The sequence below is a fragment of the Prosopis cineraria genome, unplaced genomic scaffold (genome assembly GCF_029017545.1).
Source record: "Prosopis cineraria cultivar Desert tree isolate PC_DT_omini unplaced genomic scaffold, ASM2901754v1 PC7, whole genome shotgun sequence".
NCBI classification, from domain to species: Eukaryota; Viridiplantae; Streptophyta; class Magnoliopsida; order Fabales; family Fabaceae; genus Prosopis; species Prosopis cineraria.
This window is the reverse complement of record NW_026555338.1, coordinates 27,189,263-27,211,419: the sequence shown is the minus strand read 5'-3', so window position 1 is coordinate 27,211,419 and position 22,157 is coordinate 27,189,263. Positions and strand designations below refer to the sequence as shown.

General features: G+C 27.4%; 1 protein-coding gene across 2 annotated transcripts; it reads right to left on the bottom strand.

Annotated features, from left to right (window-relative positions):
- Positions 1–1,790: 1,790 nt before the first annotated feature.
- LOC129316321 (protein NRT1/ PTR FAMILY 5.4-like) lies at positions 1,791–6,760 on the bottom strand. 2 transcript variants are annotated; one of them, XM_054960677.1, is made up of 5 exons: positions 6,594–6,760; positions 6,222–6,337; positions 5,183–5,434; positions 3,558–3,829; positions 1,791–2,857 (listed from the first exon to the last, which is right to left on the bottom strand). In XM_054960677.1, exons 1-5 carry the CDS (start codon positions 6,685–6,687, stop codon positions 1,960–1,962), a joined length of 1,632 nt encoding a protein of 543 aa, XP_054816652.1. In that variant the 5' UTR covers positions 6,688–6,760; the 3' UTR covers positions 1,791–1,959. The 2 variants fall into 2 exon arrangements, with proteins under 2 accessions (XP_054816652.1, XP_054816651.1); XM_054960676.1 differs by having other exon boundaries at positions 6,120–6,337; positions 6,594–6,759.
- Between the last annotated feature and the right edge of the window lie 15,397 nt (positions 6,761–22,157).

Here is a 22,157-nt window from a genome sequence, read left to right as displayed (position 1 = left end):
TCTTATCATAACAACAGTTCTCATGATATATTCATATAAAACCTTTTGTATGAAAGTATTAATTTTTTTTCCTTAAATGTCTTGTGATTCGATATTTCGGCACTTCTAACTAGCTAAACAACTCTATTGGAGGAGTAATTTTCTATCTCTTCATGCTTGATTGAGCAGGAGAAAATAAAGAGAATAGAAAAGTGATTAATTTCATACGAATAACAAAAATAACCTGACTATTTTTAGAAAAAACATTTATATATAATAAAATTTAGGGAGAATTAATGTACAAGTCTTTATAGTTTACTTCAATGTTGAATTAAATTCTTACAGTTTATTTTGTTTTAATCACTTATAATATGAGCAGTCTAATTTATTAATCTCTCAAGATTAAAATTGTTAATTTTTTTATTTTTAAAAATATTAAATTTTCATTAAAAGATTATATAATTTTAGAATTAATTACATAATTTTCATAAATCAAAATTTATATAATTTTCATAAAAAATTAACATGCCTTTCGTGAAAAATTAATAATAACAGTGGCCAAAATAATAATAATAATAACAATAATAACTTTAACATTGTATTAAATTAAATTTTCTTTTTCCTTTTTTTGAAAAAAATATTAAATTAAATTTTCATCAAAAGTAATCAATATTCCTTTCCCATTCCCCCCCCTTTTTCCCCATTATATTTATTATTTCAATTTTTTCTTTGAACTGTTAAATGTATATTAATATATACTAGAATAATGCCACAAACAATAATTGGATCGAGTAGAAAAAATGTCTGTGTTCTTTAAGCAAGGTTGGTAATTTAAGCCATATGAATAAAAAATTAAATAAAAATTAGTAGTTGCAGAAATCAAGTAGAAAAAAAGAAAAGAAAGAAAATCTCTTCACAAATCACAACCCAATTGGAGAAGAAGGTGATGCCTTTGCGTCTAAGTTGTTTAAACAAGACGCAATCCGCGAGTAGCCTAAGCCGGCACGTATCAATACAATTAGAGCTCTTTAAGCGAACAATTTGATTAAATTAATAAGACATTTGACCAAAGTTTAGAATTTATTTGTACTTACAATGAAAATACGTGATTTTCTTAATAATACAAAATTAGAGCAGACTCATTAATTCTTTAGAGATAAAGATGACTGACACTTTTTTTAAGACTTGGGAAATATATTAACGTTGCACTATGGCAGAGGACGACGACATTTTTTAATATATGGAAAATTAGTATTTCATTGAAAATGTCTTAGTATTTGCAACTAATTAAATGTGTCAAAATAATCCTTTAAAAAAAGAACATTTCTTCAACGCAACGTGATCTTGATTATGTGTTATTGCCTTATGAACCATCTTTGGATCTTCTACTATGTACTTGTTTGATTTTAATTTTCATATAATTAGTAACAATTAAATAATTTTTATAACTTTAATTTTATATAATTCGGTTATGTCTTCTAAATAATTTTTTATACACACAAAATTTTCATGAAAAATTGAATAAAAATGTAAGCATTGTATTAAATCAAATTTTATTTTTTAAATTTTGGCCCAAATATTAAATCCAATTTTTTATAAATTTTCAAAATGTTTTGTTTTTGGAAAAGTTAGTCATTCATTGTTAATTTTAATATTCAAAGATTAATATATTTAATCAATTAAATTATAAAAGCTTGATTAAAACAAAATAAATTATAAGAATCTAATTTAAAATTAAAAAAATTAGAAGAACCTACATATTAATTTTTTCTATATTAATATATAAAACAATAAAACTTATTGGACACCCACCTAGCTAATTTTCATATTCATATAGCGTGCCTTGCAATCTGGACTCTAAGTAACGAGCAGAGCCCGATACCTTAATTAACCAAAAATACAAAATTTATAACAAATAATACTATTTGTTGCACTAATTATTTTTAGAAACAATCAATGCCTAATCCATTAGAAAAAAACTTAACCACGAGCATTTTCTTCATCATGCTCATTGTGACGTTCATTAGAACCCCTTATAATCATTTCCTCTTTCCTTTCATCATATTCTTCAACTTTCTCGTAAACATACCTCTTAGCAACAACAACATAAACACTCAAATTCAAAACCCCAATTCCTGCAAGCAAAAAATAATAGTAATGAAGGTGTGATCTATTCAGATTATTCCCAAGCCATTTCTTTCTGCTTGCTCCTTCCACAATAGATATCATAGCACTACTTATGAAGTTTGCAACACCAGCATTACTGATATAAAATGCAGCTCCCAAGCTTCTCAATGCCTCGGGCATTTGATCATAGCACAAGTGTTGAAGCCCTACAATGGATAAAGCATCCACAAACCCTAGCAACATGTACTGAGGAAGCATCCACCAAACCCTAATTGGCACTATTGCCTTTGGACTGTCCAAGAGAGTATGATCACTTGCTACTTTAAGCCTTTTGAACTCTGCTAGGGCAGCCACAAACATGGTTAGAGCAGATAGGAACAAGCCAATGCCAATTCTTTGAAGCATTGTGATGCCTGTGGGTTTGCCTGTGAATTTTCTTGCTATGGGCACAAGGAATCGGTCGTAGATTGGGATGAAGATGATGACAACGAAGCCGGAGATGCACTGGAGCGAAGCCGGTGGGATAGTGAAGTGAGGTCCTAGAGATCTAATCATTGTGCTACCTTGTTTGGTGAAGAAGGTTGATGATTGAGCTTGCACTAAATTGAAGTACAAGCATGTTAGCCATATGGGTATGAGGCCTAGAACTAGCTTCATTTCTTCCACTTGGTTTAATGAGCATAGCCTCCAAGGATTTGTTGTGTTGCTTGATGCATCAACTTCATCAATTATCATTGCCTTGTCCAAAAATCTGAAACTCGTCAAAAAGTGTAAATTTTATAATTTAGTATTCACATAGAGTAGAGGATTAAATCTAATAATCATATTTTTTTGAAAGAGAAGATAACTTATGATAGGAAAAATATTGCATAAAACCAAATGGGTGAAAATTTTGTAATGAAGTACCAAATATGAAATATCCTTCTTCAAGAATTATTAATGTAGATACTGGAGGAGCCAAGACCAAAACATTAAGAGGTGCAAGATAAATTAATTTAAAAATTAATATTTTTTTAAAAATAATTACACTAGGATTACAATTTATAAGTAAATTTATTATCATTTTTTAAAATTATAGTGAAAAATTTAATATGATCTTTCTTGTAAATATGTTTTTCATAGTTTATATTTGATTGTTAAAATATGACACACATAACTAACTTTCGAGCCCAAATATATTTTATTTAGTCAAGAAAATGTAAAATATTATAAGTAGGAGATAGAAAATTGCAAAATTTACATACCTTACTTATAATTTTTTTTTAAAGATTGGGATACATTTATATACCGTCATTCTAACGTGGCTCCACCACTAAATGTAGATTCTTAAAGACCTTTTTAAAATTCGATAGCAAATAATAGAATCTGTAATGTTCTTCAAGTATTGGTCGACTTTCCTCCCAAATTTTTCACCCATCTAATGCACAATTTCGCCTTTATAATTAACATACCTGAAATGTTTGGTACGAGCCAAAACTCTAGTTTTTGTGTCCACAATAACACCATGCATTGTGAGTTTTCCATGATAGACACCTCTTCCGGTGCGCGTCTCATCCACGTGCCGCTTCTGAAAAGCTGCTACTAACACTTGAGCCACCATAGTGAAGGGACTTCCTAGTGGCCCTTGTTTTCTGTACTTGTTTATACCAAGCAAGAAAATACCAAAAGCCACCGCTATAGCCGCCGCCAATATGCCAAACCCAACGGTCCACCCAACATTATCCTAAATTCATAAATTGTCAACAAAGGAAAAAAGAGCAAAATGAGGGTCAAAGAAAAATTAGAACTCATATTTTTCAAAGGATTAGATTTAATGATTTTAAAAATCCTAAATATTTTTAAAGAATAAAATTATTATAATTTTTAAAAAAATGATAGAAAAATTATTTCTAAATTTTAAAACGGTAAACTTACTAATATTTAGTGGTAATTTTCTAGTTAAATTTTATATTAAATTTAGTCCTTAAAAATAATTACCATGTCTAAAATTATTTTACTTAATTTTATGTATGTCCTTAAATATATGTTGAATAGGCTCGTCCGCAAGGGTGGGTTACGTTAACTAGGCTTAATGTTGGGCCCTACCAAATGCTACTTCCATGCCTGCTGGGCTAGGTAGACTTATACTGGGCCCAACAGAGGATTTAAGAATAAGTCTGGCCCAATTTTGATGAGCCAGTCCACTTGATTGGGCCACTATTTACCCATATTCATAAGACCAAAGGAATTCAGGCCCGGGGGGGGGGTGGGGAGGACAAGGATCTTTTCTTGTTCTGGGATACTAGATGTCTGTGCTTTAAACGATAACCCTATATTTATTGATGAAAACAAGATTTGTATAATTAAAAAAAATTAAAACTTGATATAGATCCGATATAAGTTCTAGATTAGGTCATATATCTTACTCAATCTTGATCACAATATAAGACTTTTTCTAAAAGTCTCACTTGGTCAAAAACATTGGACATTAGGTGGGTTACATACATACATACATATTATTTATACTTTTATTATATTCTACTCAAGTGATTAATTAAATTATTTTAAATAAATTAAATATTATATTTATTATATTTAAATATATATATATATATATATTCACACACACACAATTAGAAACATACAAAAATTTTCAAAAAAAAAATTAACGTTTTAACCAATTTTTTTTTTTAAAAAAATATGAATTAGGTAACAATGACTTACATGGTAGGGAAAGAGTATATATATATTTTTTTAACTTGTCTCCGCTAAAGCTATTTCTTGTTTGCCTTCCTAGCTTAAGTAATGATGCTGGTCATGTAGCATTCCTAGCCTTTGCGTGTTATCGTTATGCTTACGATAATATTTGACTTTTATGTCAAAAAAAAAAAAATTGAAACAAGGTCCATCAACGTAATTTATTTAAAAAAGAAAATGTAAACACATGGTTAAGTATGTGGAAAGTATGAAGTCTGGAACTCATGTAAGTGCAAGAAATATTTTTGGAAAGCTGCTTTGAATTGAGTGTAATAATACTTGAATCTGAGACAGTCAAATAACCATATAAAAAAGAGATATTAAATGTAAAATGAATTACCTGAAGATAAACAACAACCAAAATGGCAGAAACAGCACCAGTGATAAGTCCAAAGTACCACCAATTGAAGAAAGAGATCTTGGCCATTCTCTCATGTGGCGAGTCTTCGTCAAACTGATCAGCTGCAAATGTCTGAACGCTTGGCTTGTGTCCTCCTTCTCCTATAGCCAATATGTAAAGTGCCATGAAGAACACTAATTTTCTGCTATGCATTGGAATCACTGCTACTGATAGTGTCAACAAAATCATTCCCTGCATCGTCCATCAATTTTACCAAACTCAAACTTGTTGTCAAGAAAAGGCTCCTCTCAAGTTTAATAATATTACTTATATAGTTCTTAAACTTTTTTTAATTATTGACTTAGTACTTAAACTTTGATTCAATATAACCTAGTCCTTGCAATTTATTGGGTCAAAGAATCATAGGGATTGGTTTTCATCAAGTCAAAAAACTATAAGGAACGAGCGGTTTCAAATAAAAAAACTATAGGTATTGAATCAATAATTGAAAAAAAACTGGGGCAAAAATTTTATATTTTCTTTATTTATATACTTTCTCCATATTTCCAATAAAGAATGCCCAATAAAATCTGCCCAGCGTTTAGCAGAAGTTCAGGACCAAATTCACTACCATTTCTCTCTGTTCTTTTTTAAAATAAGGGATAATATACCTTTTGGTTCATAAACTTTGCTTTAATTATGGATTTATTTTTTAAAATTTGACTTACTACAACTCAATCCTTGTTATTTATTGATTTAAAAAATTATAGGGAGTGAGTTCTACTTAATAAAAAAACTATAAGGATTGAATTATTTTAAGTCAATTAAGTATTGAATCAATATAATTGCAAAAAAAAAAAAACAAAAGTTCAAGCACGAAAGTTATATTTTTCAAATAATAATAACAAGAAATGATTTGGGAAAGTAGGTGAAATACCAAGAAATAGATGATGGAAGAGAAGATGATAGTCTTGAAACGACCAAGATATGAATCAGCAACAAAAGCTCCGATCAAAGGGAAGATGAAGGAGACACCAACCCAAGTGTTGACATTCTTAGCAGCTTCTGGTGTTGTCTCTCCCAAAACATTCGTCAGGTAACTCACCAAGTTTCCGCTCAATCCATAAAATGCAAATCTCTCTGCCATCTCCACAACTGTACACACACATCATCAATATATATATAATATATTCCTCATGTCATTATCATTCAAATTAAAGTGTTCATAGACAAGGTATATTACAGAGCCTAGATCAGATCATCAACTCAGAACAACTCATTTGCTTGTAATAATTTCAGAAGAGAAACTCAGTTTATCCAAATTCAACTTTCTGTGAAGTGTCTATGAAAAAATAGATGATGATGATGATGAGATAAAGGAGATCTCGAAGAAGATTGAAAGAGAGCTTACAGATGATGAACATGGCAGCATGCCAGCCACCTCTAGAGGGTCTATCATGATCACTTGAAGAGCTTTGGATTGGAGCTGAAGTGGTCTCAACCATGGCTCTGTTAAATTAGATATGGAACAACATTTGAATGATGATGATGAAGGGAAAAATATATATTAATATTGGATTTAGTCAACTCTATTTGGTAGCTTTGGTTCATGAATTGAATACCTGTTAGGTGTATATAAATTCTTTTCTTTAATTTTCATTTATGAATTTATTGGGAGTAACATGACAAAATATGCTTCTATATACATTGGGACCACTAAAATAAGAAAATGACATTAAAGCACCATGAATTTTGGAAGCTTTTTGAAAAGCTTAGTTACAAATATTGGAAAAAGTTGTAGAAGATTAATTAATTGTAAATGGGTTATAAATCGCATGCATCGAACTTTTGGAATTCGCAGCTAAACTTTTAGAGTTTGCAAATGAAATTCTGAGATTCACAAACTTCAACAATTTACAGTTCGTTTACAAGCATATTTATATAATCCCTCCAATCCTATTTATAAAATATTTTTTATTAAATTACAAGAATTAAGAAAAGGAGTTAAAATTAGTTAAGAGTCTTGATTTTTTTAAAAAATATATAAAAATCCCAAATTACCTTTAATCAAAATTATTAGCACTTTTAAATCTTAAAGTCAAACATGTCACTCAAATGAACCAATTATATTTGTGGGCATTTTTGGAAATAATTCATTAATTATCATCAAGTATTACAAGATGTCTTGTATTAAGAACTAAGCAGAACTTCTAAAAAGTGTTTTATATGAAGGACTGGAGGAACTAAATTATTATAACTGAACTTTTTTGAAGATCGCAATTAAACTTTTGGAATTTGCTTCTTCTTTTTAATTAAAGGGTCAATTTATATTAAAAGGAGATTAAAAAAATTACAGTCTAAAAGTTCCCAGAAATAAATCGCAAACAGGACGGGAAAAGAAATATTTACTTTTACATTTTTAGAATTTACATATGACCTGTATAACTGCCGTATGAATAAGGGCTTTTTCATATATTTACTTCTTTTTTTTTTTTTGTTACCTTGGTCTTTCTATGACGTTTCACAAGTTCATGGGCTTTCACTGCTATTTATTCTATCTGTAGGTGGTCATATTTTGGCATTTTGGCTTTTTCTGGAAAATGATATTTTTATACATTCAAAATTATATTCATGCATTTTTCCCTGTTTCTCTGGATATATGTACTATGTATAATACATATGAATATAGAGGATTCGGACAGTATATGTAGATCAATATAAATACATCTGGATCTGCTATAAATGCCAACGACTTTATGATTTATGAATTATTATGGGTGAAGAATCAAAGTGAATCTGAAACAATAATCAAGCATGAAATATCAACCAACATGTTAAAAATCAGAAGTCGATGAAAGTCAATATATGATGGCTGTAAATAGAAAAAACTCCAAAATCATTATGCAAAAGTATCTATCTAGAATACATAAGATATATTTTTGTAACGAAAGTGACTCACCCACATGATTATAATAATATTTGAGGATCTTGAAATCAAAATTTCTTTAAAGGATATGCTTTTCACAGTTAGTTTACTGCTTGCGTTTTCAAAATGATTAAGTTTATGTATATTATTGTTACATTTAGAATTAAGTACTACCATAATCTTAAAAGTATAAGTTGGGCTATCCACATCACCCAAAAATTTGGTCAACCCAAACTTGCTTGAGCTATTCAGATACATCAGATTGAGAACCGGGTAAGATTCAAACCCTCCCTTGCCTGGCCTAAACATATGTTTTTTTAATAACATTTTTTGTAAATAATATTTAATTTATGATATTTTTTTTGTTTTGAGAGTTATATTATTTTTATGATCTTTTTATATTTCTTATCGTTATAATTTTTTAACCCCTTTCAAAATTTAAAAGGTGTTATTAGTTAATATTATGTAAAAATAATAGGCAACTATTGATCATATATAATTTTAAAAAAATACTTTTAATTCTATTATTAGTTTTATAAAAAATATATTCAATGAGGCCAACCTCAACCTAATACACTCGACCACAAAACGGGCCCAAACTACACGCCAGGCTGGACACGAATAGGGGTAATGCCCTGCCGTGACCCTATCCATGTTACACGTAGCATATTTCAATCTATTTAAAAAAATAATTTTTATAGGTCAAACTCATGTGATTGGTTTCAAATTAAATATTCTATATTTTAGCTGTGTTGAAATTAAAGGATTTATAGTCAATAGGATGGAAGGCTCTGTCACGAGTATTATATAATATATATATATATATATATATATTCCCTGGTTGAAAAATGGGAGAATTCCAAAAATCAGTTTTAAAATATTTGGCCAAAAATACTTAAAACATTATGATATATTCCTTGATCTGATTCTATTTATAAGTTAAAAAGAGAAAAAAAAATTAATCATATTTATAGAGTATTTGCCAATTTTAAATGCTCATCTTTACATTTTTGCCTTTATTAAATATTTTAAATAAAAATATCAGTAAAAAATTAAAATATTTATTAGAGGTAAAGGTGAAAACTTGTTAAATTTTAAAATAAAATTAATGAGGTTTAAAATTTTTTTTAATTCTGATGAAACATGCTAAAAGTAACTTATAAATAAGATCAAAAAGAGTATTGCATATCAAAATTAGATGTGAGAAAATGGGATGATCTAGTCCTATCTAAAAAGCTCATTTATAAAAAATGCATCATATGCTAACAAAGCTCGACCATTGAAGTTGCTCGGGCTTTATGTCCCTTTGGCATATTTTCAATATTTTTTAATTTTAAAAATATACACAACATTAATTGCTTATTTTGGCACTAATAGGCTCCAACAAACTAATATAATTACAAATGACATTTTTTTTTAGCAACTGAATTCATAAATTATTTTGGCTTCAATAGTGCAATACTTGATATTGAAAGAAGCTACGAGCTCCGAGACTAGAGTGGGAGAAAGAACAAGAGGCTGATAGTTGCGTGAGCTGAGGGAAGCCCTCCTCGCACCCCCCTAGCGCATATATAGGTCATTCAGATTTAATTTAGACAGTTAAGATTTATTAATTTTATATAAAAATGTATATGAATTATAAAAAAATTTAATAAATTTATTTAAAAATCTGGACAATTTAATTTTAATATGAACAGTTCTGTAAATTTTTTATTTTAATAAATTTAAAATAAAAAATATTAAATTTAAACATTTAGATTTAATCCTATCAGTTTAGATCGGTATGGGAGAGGTGCAGAGGTGGGGGAAGCCAGCTCCATAGCTGTGACACTGAGATCTAACATTAAGAGCCAGAGCTAACCACTATTCTGTATTCCCTCCATTTAAAAATGTAAGACATTTTTAATTGAATCTTACCTCAATAAAATAGTTATTTATTTTTTAACTAATTTTATTTTTTCATATTTACCCATATTAAATAACTTATAATAAATATAAAGTCATTATCAATAGGGTACTTTTAAAAAAAGGTAATGATGACACCTTAAAAGATTAAAAATATATTACATTTTTAAATAACACCTCAAAAAATGCCTTACATTTTTGAACAGAGAGAATATCAAATCAAGTAAGATTTTTTAAAAATGTCTTACATCATACACAGTTGAGGGTGAAAGATAAGGATTTTGGTAGGGAATTAATAAGTACCCTTCTCAAAATTAAAAACTTCCAGATACTAGTAGAACATATAGTCTTAGCATGTGAAGCATGAGAATCTTTTTTAAATTAATTCACAACCCTTTCTAATTGATCGATTTTGTTAGAGTGAATTAACACACAAAGAAAGAAAAAGAAAAAGAAACTGATGCGGAAATAGAAATTAGAAATGCATCACTTTTGAAGAGTCCTTTAGGTCGGTACTGACTGTGACGCTATGACGTGATCAGCATCACGATACTTATTGTTATGAAAAAAATTTGAACTAGTCAATTTTATTTTAAATAATTTAAATTTGAAGTTACAAATCTGGATAATTATAAGATTATTTTTATTAAAAATTATATATCTATTAAGATAATTTTTTTAAAAATAAAAAGTAAAAAAAGTTAAATCTGGATTATAATTAAAAATTTAACCTGAAGGGTTCATACTTTAGTGTTGAAATAGGAGTGTTCTTTGGATGAGATATGATTGGTCATCACTATCCACTATCTCATCTTAAAAAAATAAAAATTAAATTAAATTTTTATCTCATGTTCCATTTCATATTTTTTGGAATTGAGATGGGATAAGACGAGACGAGGATATCCCAACAAAACAAAATAAAATGTAAAAGAGAGGCCTATATAATGATATTTATTAAATTAAATAATGAAAAATTATAATTTTTGATCTCTGTACTTTACTTACATTTTTCTATTAGTCCCTATACTTTTTTAGACGTTTTAGGTATTTGTATTTTATTTTTTATTATTGTTTTAGGGAGGAACCTAAAATAATAAAAAATAAAAGTATAAGAACCTAAAATATTAAAAAAAATGCATAGGCCTAAAGCAAAACACAAGTAAAGTGTACGAACCTAAAGTTATATTTTTCCTTATATAATTTACTAAGTTCAAAACCAAAACAATATAAATACATGAATTCAATAATTAAGTCACAATAACTATGATTTAAAGTAAAAGAACACAATTATAACAATCATAATTTAAAATCAATTACACAATAACTGCAAAGGACCTGCATGCTATAGATACTATAACAGTATAATCATTGACTAACGTAAGTGATTAGACATAATATGTAAAAAGAAAAGAAAATAAACAAACAAAAATATATACTCAAAAATAAATATTAAATATTAATAAAAGAAAACAAAAAAAATATAATAATATATCCAGGACGAAACAAGACATCTCAATGATGACTCCATGTCCTCTCTCATTTTGAACATATTTTTGTTATATCCCATAAAGTCTGGTCCCAACATCATTAAAAATGAATCGAGACGATTAGGGCAAAGGACAATCGTGAACACTTCTAGCTGAAACCAAATCCGTGACGGGTTAGGTGATGGATTGTGATTGTGTCGTGAGACACAAAACGCAACACATTCATTCAATTCAGCTCATGATGCCTCTCTGAGTCTCTGGCTTAGGTTTTGGAACTGTGAATGAGACGCCTCTAAAATTAAGATTTATCATGTAATAAATACACTGACCAAGCAAGTCCGACATGCAGTGATCATCACCATGTGAAATCAAAAAATACGTCTCAACTTCAATACCTATAGAGGATCAATTCCCTCTATATATCTTTTCAACGTGTGTGTGTCTCCTCGACGTGTTTGTAAACGAAACATAGCAAAAAAAATATTATTTTTCTGTTTAGATGTTTATTTGTTTTTCGAAAAATTAATCTACAATTCTTTATAGTTTTTTTTAATTTTAAATTAAAATCTGTAGTTTATTTTATTTTAATTGAACATTTCTAGTTTAATCCATTAAATTTATTCATCCTTAGAGATTAAAATTCTTGAATTTTCTCACTTAGACAATGAAATTAAGAATTTTTATGTTTTTATTAATAGATTAAATAATTAAATATTTTTGTAACTTAAAATTTGTATAATTCGATTATGTCTTTTTTTTTTTATAGTGTACAAGTATCTTCCTATAAAAGACAATCCTATTTAAAGTACTATTGCGCACATCTCCTAATATAATTTTTAACATTGATTCACTATATTATGAAAGACTAGTCTCCTTGGTTAACCCCAAGCCTGTTGATATAATTATATTACTGTGTCTTCTAAATAATTTTTATACATTTATAATTTTCATTAAAAAATAAAAATGTAAGCATTGTTTTAAAATAAAATTTAATTTTTTTTACTGATAGTAAAAAGTTTAGTTAAGTCATGTCGTCAGAGCTCAACAAGTCATTAGGATCAGAGCATGCTTCTAAATTCAAAGAGCGCTAACAAGGGTACATACTCATAGACTGTCCACTAATAAGAGTTTCACATTTGTAGTGAGATTGAGTAATGGGTCAAATCCTTCCTAGCTGGATCAACATTTATTATTTGACCAAAAGTATTAAATCAAATTTTCTATAAACTTCAAAACTTACTTTGCTTTGGAAATGTTAATCATTTATTAATAATTTTAATATTTAAGGATTAATATATCTAATAGATTAAAATATAATGACTTGATTAAAACAAAATAAAATATAAGAACCGAATTTAAAATTAATTAAGAAAAACTAAAAGCTGTGAATTAATTTTCGCTTTGTCTTTTACAAGTTTGCTGGGCGTGGCTTAATTTTCTGTTATTATGAGGCTTTTATTATTATTATTATTATTATTATTATTATTATTATTATTTTGTCGTTATATTAGGATTTAATGTTTCACTTTTTCATAGGTAACATCTACTTGAGCACATGGAAAAATCGGTGCTTTGAGGGACCACCACTCGTGATGTCTTTATCCTAAATAATCTCATGTATTGTATGTTTAATTTGATCTCATCAAATATAATAAAATATGCAAGTCAATTAAATAATTAACGCAACAATAAAGTAATATTCAAATATAGAGGTTATAAGGTTATATATATAAAAGAAAACACAATTATTGATCATATTGTTTTAATGTGTTTTGATATAAGTCCTTGTAGTTGTTTCATTGTTTCATATCTATCTAGTTCAACCCATGCACAATATTAGTCCCTCTATTTTTGTAATACGTCCAAAAGAATGAGAGGTAGCATTAATAATGTTAAATATGCAAACATGTGATTGACGTCATCAATCTTTGTACTGAGATAGAACTATACTTTAACATATTGAAATTTGAAACATGAAAGAAAACAGGGTATTGATGCTGTTAATTTGCTAAATCATAATTTCATCATTCAGTTCAGCTTAATAGTATTAGTCATGAGTCAATTTATTTAACACTATTAATGTCATCTCATCTTCTTTTTGGACATATTCAAAAAAATAAATGGGCTAAGATTGCAAATGGGATAGACTAGAGCGAACTAGCTAGAGCAACTAAAAAAAATTATAAGAACCTATACCAAAACATGTTAAAACTATAAAAGATTAATAGTTATATATATATATATATATATATCAAATATACAATGCTCAAAGAAGCAACGGTATTCATTAATATCAAACTAGTTCAGAAAGTGTTCCTTGACAATGGCCAACACACGCTCATTAAAAGCACACAAAAAGGAAAAATAGTGCGTCCAAAACAGACCAGTGCCCACAAACACGGGCTTGGAGCTTCTAATGTATAAATATTCCTTGTTAATTATACTTCGCCTTCTCAATTTTAGTTTTCTTTTTTTATTATTAGCTTAATATAAAATGATAAATATTTTGACATCGTGCAATCATGAAATAATGCAATTTTTTGTACTTTTTTTAAAGGTATTACGTTTTTAAGATATTTTAAAAAAATCATAAAAAATACAAAAAGTATACCACCATTTCACGATTATTATATATCAATATGTTTTTTTATTTTATATAAAATTTATTAATAAAAAGAGAAAATTGAGAAAATAAAGCATTACAAAGAGTAGTAGAGATTGATTAAATTCTTCAAGCCGATCAGATTTTACGTCAAGGATAGTGACTGATGTTTCCATGCACCACTCAATAATAATAGAGCACAGGCATATATAAATCTCCCCAAACTATTATTTCTTTGAAACCACTTGTTTAATTTGAAGAAGCTATATTGTTTGAAAGCAATTGCCATTTTCTTTAAAAAATATATAAATAATGTCTTCTTGCTATTCAACATTCATCTTCATATATTTATCTTTAGGACCTCTTTGATTACTTGCTACACACACAGATACACGAAGAGGCCTTTATTGTTCACTTTCAACCGTATGAGCAATAATAAGATCTTGGCTTCCAGCTCGATAACTTTTCCTCGGTCAACTTCGAAATTTTTTTAGACCAAGGTTGACATTTGGCTTTTTGTTAAATGTTTATTTTTAATTTACTTTTGGGATGATAAAATTTTTAGTCCCTCAAATTTATTTTAATTATCAATTTAATCCCTTAAGTTTAATTTTTATCAATTTGATCCCATATGTTTTCTTAAATTATCATGTGAGTCTTTTAAGTTCTAAAATACAAATTGATTATTAAAAAAAATCTAATGTGTAGTAAAGTATATTAATGATTTGGTGTGTGTATATATAGCTAAATGAGAACAAAATAAACACTCAAGTGAGTTTATTTTTTATCAATATAATTCCTTATAATGTGTTTTGTTATCTTATTTTTCTTTTAAAATTTTAGTATATGCTTTTTTCCTACCTAAATAATTATACTCATTTTCATTAATCTATATGATTACCATCAATATTCTATTATTAAAATAAAAATTTTTTAACAATGTAATCTCTTTTGTAAACAATAAGAATTAAATTGATAATTGAAATAAACTTAAAGGATTAAATTGATAGAAATAAAATTTAAGGAGCTAAATTAATAATTGAAATAAATTTGAGAGGTTAAAAGTTTCGTTACTCTTTTACTTTTTATTTTTATCCTTTTTCATGTCTACTGTACGGACTTTTTGCTTGATCCTTTAATATAAATCATTCTATTTTTAATAACGAAGACTAGAGAGATAATAACTTAATATCAATCAATAAGAAAAATATTTTAATAAACAAATAAATTATGTATTCTATTTCTATTTATATATATATAGATTTGGCAGTCGGATGGGTGATAATAAAGAGCCTTCGTTATCGTGTGTATATATATTGCCAATCAATTTTTTGATATGATATAAGCAGAATATCATCGTGAGCTGGTGAATGATCGACGCAAAAATATGCCACATCTATGAGTTATTACTATCAAGATATTTAGATTATCTTTTTAAATAAATTTAGTTGGATTAAGCTTTATAAAGATTCATTCTATATCTCATGCAATCGTCTTGTCTCATCTAGAATGCAGTTTACTTTAAGATTTGCAATCTGACTTAGAGATTTCCACCTTATTCCTAAAACAAAAAGTATGAATAAACATTATTAATTCTCATTTTTATTTTTAAAAATTGAGCTTTAAATTAAATTTTAAAAATTATTTTCTGAAACGAAACAGAATGAAAAAATATTACTTATGGATGTGTGTAATCATGAACCTCATTTAACTAAACTGATTGGGGCGGGGGGAGCGAGGAGCGTAATCATATTAATATTAATACTATCACAATCAAGCCTAGCAAAAGCTCATTGATGAAAAAAGAACATATCATGTATTTTATATGGATGTGTGCCTATGACTGTGCCCATTAGACCTTCACATACATCACGCAACAGGATGACATGAAGCTTGATGAACAAGCCCATATGCATCATGCACGCATGATATTTCTTAGGGAAATTGATGATTAAGAACCCCATGAGATTACTAACTATAATTAGGGACTTTGAATTATTGAAATCCCAATAATGGATCATAGCATTTGTTTGGGATTAAAAAAGGAGAATGACAAATAAAGACCTTGTAAGTATATAATGTCAAATTAGGATTTTTCAACATTGATGTTCTCAAATTTCCATATTCCTTTTACCATGTTTTAGTATTAAAGTTTCTAATTTAGCATTAATGTTCTTACAAGATATTTACTTGTCATTCTCCCAATTAAAAACATATATAAGTTTACAAAATTGTCTTGAGCATTGAAATTACTATTATGCATTAAGAATATTGTTAATCTCAATTGAAAAAAGTTAGAATCCACACTTAGGAAAGATATTAACAATAGTCCCAACTCATAATAGTAATTTCAGTAATCCCAACCCATAACATTTGGTATTCAGGATTTTTCAACTAACATTAACAATAATCTTAACCATGATAGTAATTTTAGTAATGTCTTTAATTTCTTGATATTTTCAAGTGGTTTACCTCTATATTGACAAGCATAAAAATTTAAAGGTAATTGGTTTTATATTTATAAATGATTTTGATAAATTTTCAAGTGATTATCTTATATTGACAAGTGCCTTTTGAAAGTTTCATAAGTGAGTTTTAGTTTCATACAAGGAAACAACCTATTCCTAAATATGGATCTTAGTTTTTTCGGTTGAAATTAACAATAATCCCAATTTATCATAATAATTTTAGTGGTGCCTTTTGGGATAATTTTGTAAACTCATATTTGATTTTAATCTCAAGTAAGGACCATGATTCATTATTAGAACTTTAATAATTTAAGGTCCCTAATTGTAGTTATTGATCTTATGAAGTCCTTAATTGTCATTTTCCCTATTTCTTATATTATATATAAGAATAATATAACTTCTAATCTCTAAAATTTCTTTTCATTATTGATTTAGCTATTAAACTTTACTCAGTACAATTCAATCCTTATAATTTATTGAGTTAATTAAGGAATTATAGAGACTTAGTAATATTGAATTAAAAAAAAACCTATTGAATTGAGTTAAAAAATTATACGAACTGAGAGAACCTTAATTGTTTAGTTAATAAAGCATGCTCAAAAGAATTGTGACAAGTAGTTTTGTTAATATGCTTAGTAAGTGAGAAATGATGAAAATGACCAATTAGAGGACTCCTATATGATATAATCTCTTTTGATTTCTATGATCTTTTTTAATAAAAAAAGAAAAATATGCTCGTTAAGTGAGAAATGAATACAAGCAATAATTTAAATTATGGCTTTATGCATGAAGTGACCTTGACTAAAGAAAACTAATTATTAGATACAAATTTCTCCTTTAATTAATATATCTTGCAACAAAGAAGCGAATATGAATTTAATTTTGACGAAAAACAAGCATTGCTATAATACTAAAAAAAGATTACAAGGAAAAAACAAAAAAAAATCATAGTTACCCTTCATCACGTCAGAACCAATTTTTCTCCCTGAATAAGAAAGGATTTTAATACTAACTTCACTCATATCTCACTACGTACACTTATCACCTGATAACCTTCATGGCTTTGCAGTACCAAATTTAACTACAATAGCTCAAACCATCTAGTACATGTGAAATTCTCAAAAATAATTTCAAATTGACACTCTTATTTCCCCACAATCAAAAAACAAGTTTTTTTGGCACTTGACGGGTTTCGTTAATTTTCTTTTGGAAAATTACATATAAGTCAACACAATATAATTAAATACCACAAGATATCCATTGACAACTTAACATAATAAAGTGACAATTAAAATATTTTTAATGACAAATTTTTATGTTAAGTTATTGATGGACCTTGTGGTATATTTAATTGTGTTGTAGAGAACCTCAATGTAATTCTCCTTTTTTTTCAAAAAAAAAATTCCCTAAAAATGATAATTTTTTTTGACCAAACTAAAAATGATAATTAAGAACATAAAAAATAAAAGAAACAACTAAAGTCCATCTTCAACTAATTCTTCCATATTCTAAAGTAGAGTGATGATTTGAGCCTCTGTAATCAGCAATTTTTTTTTTTGTGTGCAAATGAATGCTTTGAAAGATTAGGAAAGTTGAAATGAGTGAGGCAGGATCCATCTTTCCTAATTTGAACGTAGCCTTATTTTGTCACCCTATATAAGAGGAGAAAATAATTCGTTAATTAACAAAATTATAATATAGGTAATTATAATGATGGAAAGTTGAAACACATGTTTAATCACATGTTAATTCTATAAGCTAATTATTAATTATATAAACAATTACTTTTTACTATTTTTAATATATATGAAGAATGCTATTTGATCATCTTTCCAGCTAATGTAAAATGTATAATGTGAGCATTGACCTAATGTAACCTACAGCTTAGAGGGGTTTTTATAGATTTGTATAATTAAAGTGGAAATGATGTGGGTTTGGGATTGAGCCAAATGGAGTTGGCTGATATTGCCAAGTATTTAATTTGGCCTTTATTAAAAAGAATTCTCTTGCGGACGATATTACAAAAAGTCGAGAGATTATTATGAGGCAAATGGAGCAGGCTGACATTGCCAAGTGTCTAATTTAGCCTTTATCAAAAGAAAAATTAAGCTATTAGAAAGAATGACATTGAAATCTTAAACTGAAAATTTATGATAGTTAAGTCCTCAATAAAAATTTTTAAGAAATAAATTATGAATATTGATTTAAATAATTGTAAACAGTCATCTCAACTACAAACAAAGAGTTATGCTTAAAATTTAAGTTTCTTATGTGTAGTTAAAACTTGTTAATTTATGACTATCTGAATCAAAATTTGCAACCCATTTTTTTAAAAAATTTGTCAAAAACCTCACTGTCATAAATTTATTATTTTGAGACTTTAATGTTATTCTCCCTTTTTATTTAGAACTCAGTCATTTTTTTAATAATATAGGAAATAATGTTGTAGATGAATGAAACTACAACGATTGAGAACAATGAAAAAAATTACAGGGATTAATATCAAAACAGATTAGATGGATAGGGATCAACGGCTATACTTTCTCATGCAAAATTATAGCTAATGACTTGCGAATTTTAAAAATATTATTTTGAATCGGTTATGATGAATTTTGAATTCTAATATGGTAGCTGTAAAATTCATTCACAATTATCTTATTAAAATTCATATATATTATTTTGGAACTTTCTAGTGATTTGAAAAATTGAAGATAATTTTTTATGAAAATAATTAATCCTTTTTTGAAAAAGTAATCGTAACTTCATTATGATGAAATCGTGAATTTTAATAGGGTAATTGTAAGTGAGGTTATGAATTTTAATAAATGGATCTTCATTTACAACTATCCTGTTAAAATCCACAATTTTAATTAATATAAGGCTAAAATATATATATTTAATCTTTTAATTTTACACAAGTTTTATTTTTAACCCCTTAACTTTATAAAGTATTTTTTTAATTTTTTAATTCTAACACTGTTAATTTTATTCCAATAAATTTTTATATTAAACTTTCAAATATTAAAAAAATATTCTTAAATATTGGTATATTAAGTTTAATTTTTTTAAAATAACAATGATTGACACAAAAATAATCATTTAAAATTAATGATGTTAGGGTTAAATGATTAAAAATATATTTTACAAAATCAAAGGACCAAATTAAAATCTTATATAAAATTAAAGGACTAAAAATATATTTTAGCTTTAATATAATAAATTTGTAACTCTCTTTTTGAAATTTAGAATTTTTTCCAAAAAATTTACAATTTGTTGAATAATTTAGATTTTACAAATTAGATATTTATATAAATGAGAACAAAATTTTGGATTTGGATTAATGTTCTCCTACTTGGAGATCAGAGAGTGGATGAAACTATAGTAGATCTGCAGAAATTTCTACACACACACATTTTTTACATTGATCACACTAATAAGTTGGACAACAAATTAAATATAAGAATTTAAATTGTCAAATAAAACTTTGATATTTATTTTTTAAGAAAGGACCAAAGTTATACATTTTTAATTTTTTTTTGGATTTATATCCCCACAGGTTAAAATTGTTTTTTTAATTTATTATAGAAAAGCTTCATCCCAAAATAGAAAAGAGTATGATTAAATTATATCTTACAAAAGTAAAAGAGATTAATAAATTGTATTAAATCAAAAAGGGTTAAAGTGCAATCCCATCTTGAATTTTTTTTTTTGTCTAGAGCAATATTATCTTTAAGATTTAAAAAGTGCAATGTTTTCTTTATATTTTTAAAAGCAGTGCAATATCGCTTAAAATTGATAGTTCTCCAATGTTGACTGTTAATGGGCATTCTTTTTTTTTTTTTAACCATCCTATGCTTTTTTGGCCGGCCTTGTGGGATTGAATAATGCTTAGGTGGTCATCTATGTAACATTTTCTATTTATTAAAACACATTCATAACCAAAAAACAAATTTCTACAAAAATGATAGGACGAACATCGAACACCATGGACAAATCCGCAAGAAATAAATACCCACCGAAGCAAATACTTGACTCACAAGGATCTGGTTCTCAAAATCCTCTTTCCAACCTTCACAATTTTTCATAATCAAAGCTCACACTACAGCTAGGTGTTAATGACGAAGTTCATTATTCAACTAGGGTCACCCTCCCTCCGTCCCTCAAATTTGACAAAATTGCAGAAGAAAATAAGCATAACTTGATCTCTCTGCACCAGGGCCCTCTCTAATGTGCCCTTTTCTAAGGTCTCAACTTCCCAATTTTATTTTTTTATTTTTTAATCATTAGCTTCTACATAAAATAAGAGACATTCTAATATCCTAATGTTTCAAAAAGGTGAAAATTTATTTTTTAATGATTTTTCTAAAATAAAAGGGTGTATTTGTGATTTTAAAATAATTGTAAAAAATACAAAGTGATCGACATCCTTCTAAAGACGTTATCGAACAAGCCCACTGGCTTCTTTATAGGAATTGTAATGTTTCAATTAATCTTATGTTTAGAGGCACATTTCTGTGCCCATTTTCTTGCTCAGTATGCTGCTAATTGGTGGGGTTATTTTAATAATTTTGATCAACCGGCCTCACCCTTGTGTTTTTGAGGTGGTGAATGATGAGAGGAATGCCTCTCCTTGAATCTCCCTGTCATTAGTGTCTGTACTGTGTAATTTGTACTTTGTTTCATCTTATTAATCCCAACAAAAAGGAAAAAAAAAAAAAAAGAAAAGCAAGCTGATGAAGCTGTAAGAAAAACTTGCAATTATTTGGACTTGGCAATGTATTTTGTAAATTAGATTTAGATGGCCTGAACTTTCAGACGTCAGTTTAATTGCATATGTTTTTCTGCTGCAGCCCGACACAATTGTAGGAGACATTGTTTTCATCTTACAAATCTTAATGTATATGGATGGGAGGCAACTCCCGATCAAATCAAACCAAGGGGAAGTCGTTAAGCCAGGTACTAATCAATTGATCTTATGAATATGGTTTGCTGTACTTTATTCACGTAATATATTCTTTACTGGTCAATGTTACATTTATTTATTAGATTTATTGGTCACTGTCTTTATTTAAATTTTCTGTTATAATCTAAATTAAAATATGCATGATTTATTTGGTATTTTTTTATTTCTTAGAAAATTTCTTGTGTTTATATTTATATATCTAATGTCAAATAATTCATCCTCATTGTTCTAATTGAAATTGTTGCTGATTTATGAAATTATTTATCATCCGCACAATGCGCGTAATTTGAATTTTTTTTAAGTTTTGAATAATGTCAAAATTGATGAAGAACTACTTATTACCAATGTCTTCTTTTTTAATAAATACAAATAATTTAAAATTAAAGACAAATTCTCGTGTTATTTACCATCTTACTATATGGCATTATTATTAATTACAAACCGATTACTAATAATACAAATTTTAAAATAGACACCAAAAATATAATGTCCAATTGTTCAACCATTATTTAATCAATGTTTGAAGTTATTAAAAATTCAAATAATATACATGGTTCATGATCATTGAAAATAATTTAAATCTATGTAGTCTTTAATTTTATAATCTACAATCAAGAATACTTA